An 8,745-nucleotide genomic window follows, 5' to 3' on the forward strand; every position below is an offset into this window, starting at 1 on the left:
GATGGCGTTTCACTCAGTCTCCCAGGCTAGAGTGCAGTGGCATGATCTCAGCTCACTGCAACCTCCGCCTCTCAGGTTCAAGTGATTCTCCTGCCTAAGCCTCCTGAGTAGCTGGGATTACAAGTGTGCCACCATGTCCAGCTAATTTTTTTCTTTTGAGACAGGGTCTGTCTCTTGTTGCCCAGGCTGGAGTGCAATGGCGTGATATCGGCTCACCACAACCGTCACGTCCCGGGTACAAGCTATTCTCCTCTCTCAGCCTCCTGAGTAGCTGGGATTGCAGGCATGCACCACCACGCCTGGCCAATTTTTATATTTTTAGTAGAGAGGGTTACTCCATGTTGGTCAGATTAGTCTCGAACTCTCGACCTCAAGTGATCACTCGCCTTGGCCTCCCAAAGTGCTGGGATTATAGGCGTGAGCCACTACACCCAGCCTAATTTTTGTATTTTTAGGAGAGATGGGGTTTCACCATGTTGGTCAGACTGGTCTCGAACTCCTGATCTCCAGTGATCTGTCCACCTTGGCCTCCCAAAATACTGGGATTACAGGCATGAGCCACTGTGCCCAGCCTCTATCTAGTTCTTTATTTAATGTTTTAAAAATTTATTTCTAGGCCAGGCATGGTGGCTCATGCCTGTAATCCCAGCACTTTGGGAGGCCGAGGCGGGCGGATCACCTGAGGTCAGGAGATGGAGACCAGCCTGGCCAATATGGCAAAATCCCATATCTACTAAAAATAAAAAAATTAGCTGGATGTGGTAACATGTGCCTGTAGTCCCAACTACTCATGAAGCTGAGGCAGGAGAATCACTTAAACCTGGGAGGCGGAAGTAGCTGTAAGTCAAGGTCGTGCTACTGCACTCCAGCACTCCAGCCTGGGCAACAAAGCGAGACTCTATCTATAAAAATATATAATTTCTATCTCATTTTAATGTTAGTATCTCTAAAATGCAAATTATCCTGTAGCTTTCAAACATAATTCTTTTCCAAATTCCCCTGTGTATATCTAAGCACAGGGAAAGGGAGCCTTCTAGGTTAAAAGACAGAAAGTTGTCCTTCAGCTTCCCACTGTTTTGTTCTTTACAAGTGATCTTTTCCCCAATTTTTGTTTCTAAGCTCAATACTGTGACATCCTTCTCCTCATCCATCTCAGATGTTGCTGCTTCTCATTGTGCAGAATGGCTGGGATGCACTATGTGGGCTTATCCAGAACATGGAGCTCTGAAGCCCAGTGCAGTCTGTTCACATCAGAATAACAAGCAGTCATGTCTGTCTTTTCCTCTGATACCTAGTATACATACATATCAGGCATTTCCCTGCGTCTCAGACTTTAAGTGCGATGTAAATTAAATCTGTCTGAGTCTTACTTGTCCTGTAATTTAGCCTCAAGTTCTTTCCCCTGAAGCCTTTTATGATTCCTCATTAAGTACTGGCCTCTTCCTTTTCTGAACTTCCACTTAGTTTAAATCTCTACTTTGAAATATTATCATATGCTCTTTTTTACTTTTTAATATTTGCCTTATAGGTAATTGTATCAAAATGCTGTCTCAAAGCCTTTCAACTGCCTTGGGACTGTGGGAGGAAGTATTGTTATATTTTCTTTATTACTTTCTTTCTTTTCTATTTTGTCCATCCAGCAAGCTTTCCTGAAGCTCTATTGACAAGTATCCAAAAATAGCAATTATTAACTGGATCCAGCAGTTTATATTTTTATTGAAAATTTGTTGTCAAAAGAAATACTCAGATTTCATGGACTTAAACGCATGGAGTTTTATAGAATCTACAGGGCTGTGAAATTCATTATCAAAACAAAAAATATAATGAGTGACAATTTTTAAAAAATCAGTTGGTTGTTGATTAATGGGTCCAATGGACTTTGACAATAGCTTACTTGCATTGCTATGTTAGATAATACATGGAAAATTTTAGGATATTAATAAAAGAAAGCACCTCATTCTTATGATCAAACTCTCCACTCAGAGTTGTCCTGCATTAGTGCTTAGCACCCCTCTTACAATACATGTTCTTCATAGAATCTTCTGATTGGCATTTGTAGTTTGAAAAACTTCTCCATAAGATTTTCTGATGTTCTGGGTTGGGGAAAGGGTGGTGTATTTCCTATTAAAAATCATCAGGATGGTGAAGAAAGTAGGAACCGACAAAGTGGTTACAGTGAGGACTAGTCGCGGTGGGATTGTATAAGGAAGTCAGTCAGGGCCAGGCCTGGCAGAAGGATCATTTGCCAGGTGTATTAGTTTCCTAGGGCTGCCATAACAGAACCAGAAGTTAGGTGGCTCAAAACAACCAAAATGTGTCATGTCATAGCTGGATGCTGTAAATCTAAAATGAAGATGTCAGTGGTGCTCTGTTACGCTTTTAGGAGAGGGTCTTCCCTTATCCCTTCCAGGCTCTGCTAGCCACAGCTGTACCTTGGCCTGCAGATAACATCATTCCAGTCTTGGTCTCCATCTTCACGTGGTCTCTTCCCCTGTGTCTCTGTCTCTGAGTCTCTCTCTTTTTTTCTTTTTTTTTTTTTTTTTGAGACAGAATCTTGCTCTGTTGCCCAGGCTGGAGTTCAGTGGCGTGATCTCGGCTCACCATAACATCTGCCTCCTGGGTTCAAGGGATTCTCCTGCCTCAGCCTCCTGAGTAGCTGGGATTACAAACACATACTATCATGATGGCTAATTTTTTTATTTTTAGTAGAGATGGGGTTTCACCATATTGATCAGGCTGGTCTCGAACTCCTGACCTTGTGATCTGGCCGCCTCAGCTTCCCAAAGTGCTGGGATTACAGGCCTGAGCCGCCTTACCCAGCCTATGTCTCTTTTAATGAGGACCCCCATTATATTGGATTAGGTGCTCATCCTATTCTGGTACTACATCATCATAACTAATTACATCTAGAAATACTCTTTCTAAATATGGTCATATCCTGAGACACTGGGGATTAAAACTTCAACATACCTTGTTTGGGGGGATACAGTTTAACCTATAATACCAGGTAAGAGTAGAATATCACCCCACTTATGTAAGATGAAGTGGTATTATCAGTGTATTTTTTAGGTTTGGGATTATACATTTTACCTGAAACATGTTGAGACACAGATGTAGCTCTTATGCAAGGGAAATAATTTGCAGTAATATACACAGGTAGCAGATGGGCAGAAATTCCGAGAGAGTATAGGTAAGGCTTCAGATTCTAAATTAACATCTTGTGGTAGTAGTCCTATCAGTTGTTAAGTTCTAATGTTTCAGAACAAAGAAATCAAAATAGAAAATAAGAGGAATGATAATTATTATAAATCTTACTGCTTTGACCATAAATGTGCCAGAGACTGTAATATGCTCATGCTTTATAACAATAATCTTAAATAACAAATACTTTTATCTTTGGACTACAAGTAAGCAAAATGAGTTCTTAAACATTTAGCAACTTGTCTAAATTCACCACTACTAGTAGTATAAAACTTAGATTAGAACTTGTATCTTGGTAACTTTTGTGTAGTTATTCTTACACCTTGTCATGCAGCTGCTTTGAAAGGTCTGTTATGTCAGTCTTCTGGGTGTTACTCTGTAGTCTTCTGTAATACTACAGATAAAAAGCGTTGCCTGACATGCCTGCATTCATGGTTTAAGAATACCAAATTGGGCCAGGTGCGGTGGTTCATGCCTATAATCCCAGCCCTTTGGGAGACCAAGGAGGGTGGATCACCTGAGGTCAGGAGTTCAAGACCAGCCTGGCCAAAATGGTGAAACCTGTCTCTACTAAAAATACAAAAATTAGCCAGATGTGGTTGTGTGCACCTGTAATCCCAGCTACTTGGGAAGTTGAGGCAGGAGAATCACTTGAACCCGGGTGGTGGAGGTTGCAGTGAGCCAAGATTGTGCCATTGCACTCCAGCCTGGACAACAGCAGCGAAACTGTCTCAAAAAAAAAAAAAAAAGGCTGAAGCAGGTGGATTGCCTTGAAGTCAGGAGTTCAAGACCAGCCTGACCAATATGGTGAAACCCTGCCTGTACTAAAAATATAAAAATTAGCTGGCATAGTGGCATATGCCTGCAGTCCCAGCTGCTTATGAGGCTGAGGCAGGAGAATCACTTGAATCCAGGAGACGGAGGTTGCCGAGATCACGCCACTGCACTCCAGCCTGGGTGACAGAGTGATACTCCATCTCAAAAAAAAATACTAAATTGATAGTAATGTGAAGAATGTGTCAGGGGAAAGTACTGACAACAAGTAGACGGGTGAAGGACTTATATTGTTAATATCTGGATTATAAAATGGGAGTGCAGTCCTTTTTGTAGAATTTCCCTTATTTCTACCGTCACCATTGAATATCCTGATCCCATATGTCATGCTCTGTCTTGTGGCTTCTCTTACTCTTTTTGCTCCTTTTGAGTACTGTGTACCCCAGTGCATTTACTGTTTACTGCTCCCTTCTTTTTTCTCATTCTCCGTCAAAGTTATAAAGCCATATTTGAAAGCACCTCTGTACGTCTCACATATTTTGTCTCCACATACATCCTGCCATTCTCAACTTAATACTCTCTTTAGTTACACAGAGATTTTTCATTTCTTTCAGATTCAGAGACTGCATTTGAAATTAAATCATCAGTTTCCAGTAGGAGCATTTTTAAAGATAAGCAATCCTGTGACATTAAAATGGAAGGAATGGCAAGAAATGATCTCTGGTATTTGTCATTAGAAGAAGTCTGGAAATGTAAAGACCAGTTAGACAAGTATCAGGAAAACCAGGAGACACATTTGAGGCAAGTGGCATTCACCCAAAAGAAAGTATTTACTCAGGAGAGAGCCTCTGAAAGTGGTAAATATGGGGGAAACTGTCTTCTTCCTGCTCAGCTAGTACTGAGAGAATATTTCCATAAACGTGACTCACATACTAAAAGTTTAAAACATGATTTAGTTCTTAATGGTCATCAGGAAAGCTGTGCAAGTAACAGTAATGAATGTGGTCAAACCTTCTGTCAGAACATTCACCTTATTCAATTTGCAAGAACTCACACAGGTGATAAACCCTACAAATGCCCTGATAGTGATAACTCTGTTACTCATGGTACATCTCTTGGTATGTCAAGGGGCATACATAGAGAAAAACCCTATGAATGCAAGGAATGTGGAAAATTCTTTAGCTGGCGCTCTAATCTTACTAGGCACCAGCTTATTCATACTGGAGAAAAACCCTATGAATGTAAAGAATGTGGAAAATCTTTCAGCCGGAGTTCTCACCTCATTGGACATCAAAAGACCCATACTGGTGAGGAACCCTATGAATGTAAAGAATGTGGAAAATCCTTCAGCTGGTTCTCTCACCTTGTTACCCATCAGAGAACTCATACAGGAGACAAACTCTACACATGTAATCAGTGTGGGAAATCTTTTGTTCATAGCTCTAGGCTTATTAGACACCAGAGGACACATACTGGAGAGAAACCCTATGAATGTCCTGAATGTGGGAAATCTTTTAGACAGAGCACACATCTCATTCTGCATCAGAGAACTCATGTTAGAGTGAGGCCCTATGAATGTAATGAATGTGGAAAGTCTTACAGCCAGAGATCTCACCTTGTTGTACATCATAGAATCCACACTGGACTAAAACCTTTTGAGTGTAAGGATTGTGGAAAATGCTTTAGTCGAAGCTCTCACCTTTATTCACACCAAAGAACCCACACTGGAGAGAAACCATATGAGTGTCATGACTGTGGAAAATCTTTCAGTCAGAGTTCTGCCCTCATTGTGCATCAGAGGATACACACTGGAGAGAAACCATATGAATGCTGTCAATGTGGGAAAGCCTTCATCCGGAAAAATGATCTCATGAAGCATCAGAGAGTTCATATTGGAGAAGAGACCTATAAATGTAATCAGTGTGGCATTATCTTCAGCCAGAACTCTCCATTTGTAGTTCATCAAATAGCTCATACTGGAGAACAGTTCTTAACATGCAATCAATGTGGGACAGCACTTGTTAATACCTCTAACCTTATTAGATACCAGACAAATCATATTAGAGAAAATGCTTACTAATAAATGTGGGAATTTTTCACAAAGAGCAATAATTTTATTTTGCATTGGAGAACTGGAGATAAGCTGTACAAATCGAATATATGTGGAAATGATTTCAGTCTTGTTACTGTTCTGTTGCACATTAGAGAATTGGTCCTGGAAGGGAAAGAAACCACAAATTTTATTTCATAACACAGATCCATCAGATTTTCTTCTTTTCATGAATTCCTACAGAAGTAATTGGCCTGGGAGCATTCATGACCAAGCCTTAAATGGTAGAATCTGAGATGGAATTATTAAAAAGGTGAGTTGTTGAGCCAGAACCCCTTCATTTGAAAAGAAATGAGCATGCTACTGTAGGGAGAGTTGTTGCTGAGAATTTAAAAATGATAGAGTTAATGCAACAAAAGATGTAAAATAATATTCCATCAATATGTCGTCGTTTACTTCTCTTCTGGGACATTTAGTAGTGTTTGGTATGTTTCATGTGTCTGGTAGAAACCATATTTTGGTTAACAGCAAAGAAAATGCTTATAATGTAGTGCAGTTAAAAACAACACCTCTACGCTACCAGTACCAACCCATTTTTAAATATATTTGCATGTGGGCAAGAATTGAAAGTATATGGATGATTGAACAGAATCAATTTGTTAGATAATGGGATTTTGACTGAGTTTTATAGTCTGTTTAATGTTGCTGTAATAATTTAAGAAACTTTTAAATATTTTAAGAGGATATCTACTTTCTCTATTCTATGATCAAAGAAGCTTTGAGTACCACCTATTAATGAACCTTCCTATTCTAAGTAGTTTCGGGTCACACAGTTCCACCCTTTCCACTCTCCCAGCATTGCAAAAGCTCCTGAGAATTTGAAAACACAGTGATCCCCTGGCTGTTAGGACCTAGAGGAACATTGGACATTTGGACATATCAGGGAGGGTCCACATTTTAGTGGGAACAAGTATTTAAACAATATTTAGACCAAATGTCCTCATGTGATAAACAGAGCACTGCCCAAAGATACCCTCCATCTCAAGGTAGTCTTTTATCTTTATAAAGAAAGATTAGTGTTTAAGAGCATAGACTTGAGCTATACTACCCAGGTTGAAACCCCTCTAGCTGGGTGATCTTGAACATGCTGCTTTGCTTCTCTGTGCCAAATTTACGATATCCTCCTCTGTATATTAGTGATAATAGTACTTACCTGGTAGGATTATGGTGAGTATTAAATGAGTAAACAGAAACAGCTTAGAATAGTGCCTGATGTATATTATGTTCTCTGTAGTTACTGGCTGTAATTATTAATATTATTGCCCCACCCTAATGTCTGTTACTTAATCGAAATCTGCTTATGTGCTTATAAGAACTCACTGAGTTCTCACTTCCCTTACAGACATACACGGTTTTTCCACTTTTGCCTAAATCAGAACTTAACAACCTGGGAAAGTCACTGACAAATAGTGGATATAGGTTTCATTTCTGAGGATCAGTAAACAATTTGTGATGTTGTATACACATTTATTCTGTTTGTACAAAGGTTTTCCATTCTAGGAAGAGGATCCCAGTCTTCAGATTCTCTGGTAAGTTAATAACCCACAGAAGATTCAGAGGATCTGTTTTAATTTTCTGTTTCAGTCTATAAATCAATCTGTTGTGTAGGGACTGACCATGATTCTCCATTTTCTAGTGTAAATATTAGAGTCTCAATAACTGATTGTTGAATGATAGATGAAGTCCTGCTGAGGCCAACCAGAGATGTTGATCTCTCTCCCAGGAAAAATCTGGAAATGATGGTTAGAATCAGGGGACTTGAGAACTACAAGCAACATGGCCTCTAGCTCATACTTGTCACCATACGCTTGAGAAAAGGGGGTTAGCCCAGGCCTCACATTTTCAGTGAAGTCAGGCCTGGACTAGGTCCTGTGTTCCTTGTTTCCTGCTGCTCTAGTTACACTGTGTATACATAGAACATGCACACATAGAACATGCCACAGAAATGGTTTTCATTAAGGGAGTATAATAGTCACTTAACTGAGGCTCTCAACATTTCTAATAACCTGTGGCTCAATTTCCTCAACTGTATAATGAGGATACTACTAGTATCTACCTCCAAGAGTTGTCTTGTGGATTGGGATGATATGTATGAATCACATAAGAGTGCCTGGCACATAGTAGGTGCTATTAATAATATTGCTACTGTTAACACCATAGGATCTAACTTGTAATGAAGACAGAAATATGTCTGAGGATGATCACTGAAATACTATTTATGACTCTGTAATTTGCAAAATGAAAAAATGTACACTAGCATAATATGGCATATTCATGTAGTAGAATATTATGCAGGCGTTAAGATGTACACAAAAAGTTTTGTAACAGGAAAAATGATACTGTCATGTATTACAAAAAAAGCATGATAATTGTTAATATGGAATAAGCTCAAATATGTCAAAATAAATGTAAAAAAGAGTGTTACCCAAAACTAAGGAAATTTATCAAAAAATTAATAGTAGTTAACCTATATATTGGGAAAATTGGTATTTTGCTTTTCTATTTTTATACTTTTCAATTCTTTCCAAAGTCTCCTCAAAGAATATATGTTACTTTTAGAATTAGGAAAACAGTCTCCTCAGTGATGGAATATTTTTTTTTCTCTTCAAAAGCTGATACCAAGGCCAGGCAGGTGTGTTGGCTCATGCTTGTAATCCCAA

General features: G+C 39.3%; 1 protein-coding gene across 6 annotated transcripts in view; it reads left to right on the plus strand.

Moving 5' to 3' along the window:
* ZNF10 (zinc finger protein 10) overlaps positions 1–8,508 on the plus strand; it is a 34,908-nt gene extending 26,400 nt beyond the window's left edge. For 3 of the 6 annotated variants that reach the window (XM_017513649.2, XM_017513651.2, XM_017513653.2), the window contains one exon: positions 4,590–8,347. In XM_017513649.2, the coding sequence (XP_017369138.1) occupies positions 4,590–6,055 (1,466 nt within the window). In that variant the 3' untranslated portion in view covers positions 6,056–8,347. Of the gene's footprint in view, positions 1–4,589 lie in introns of all 6 variants that reach the window. The other 3 variants (XR_005197586.1, XR_005197585.1, XM_017513650.2) reach the window with 3 other exon arrangements.
* The last annotated feature ends 237 nt before the right edge of the window (positions 8,509–8,745 follow it).

Source organism: Cebus imitator, unplaced genomic scaffold (assembly GCF_001604975.1).
Source record: "Cebus imitator isolate Cc_AM_T3 unplaced genomic scaffold, Cebus_imitator-1.0 Scaffold497, whole genome shotgun sequence".
NCBI lineage: Eukaryota > Metazoa > Chordata > Mammalia > Primates > Cebidae > Cebus > Cebus imitator.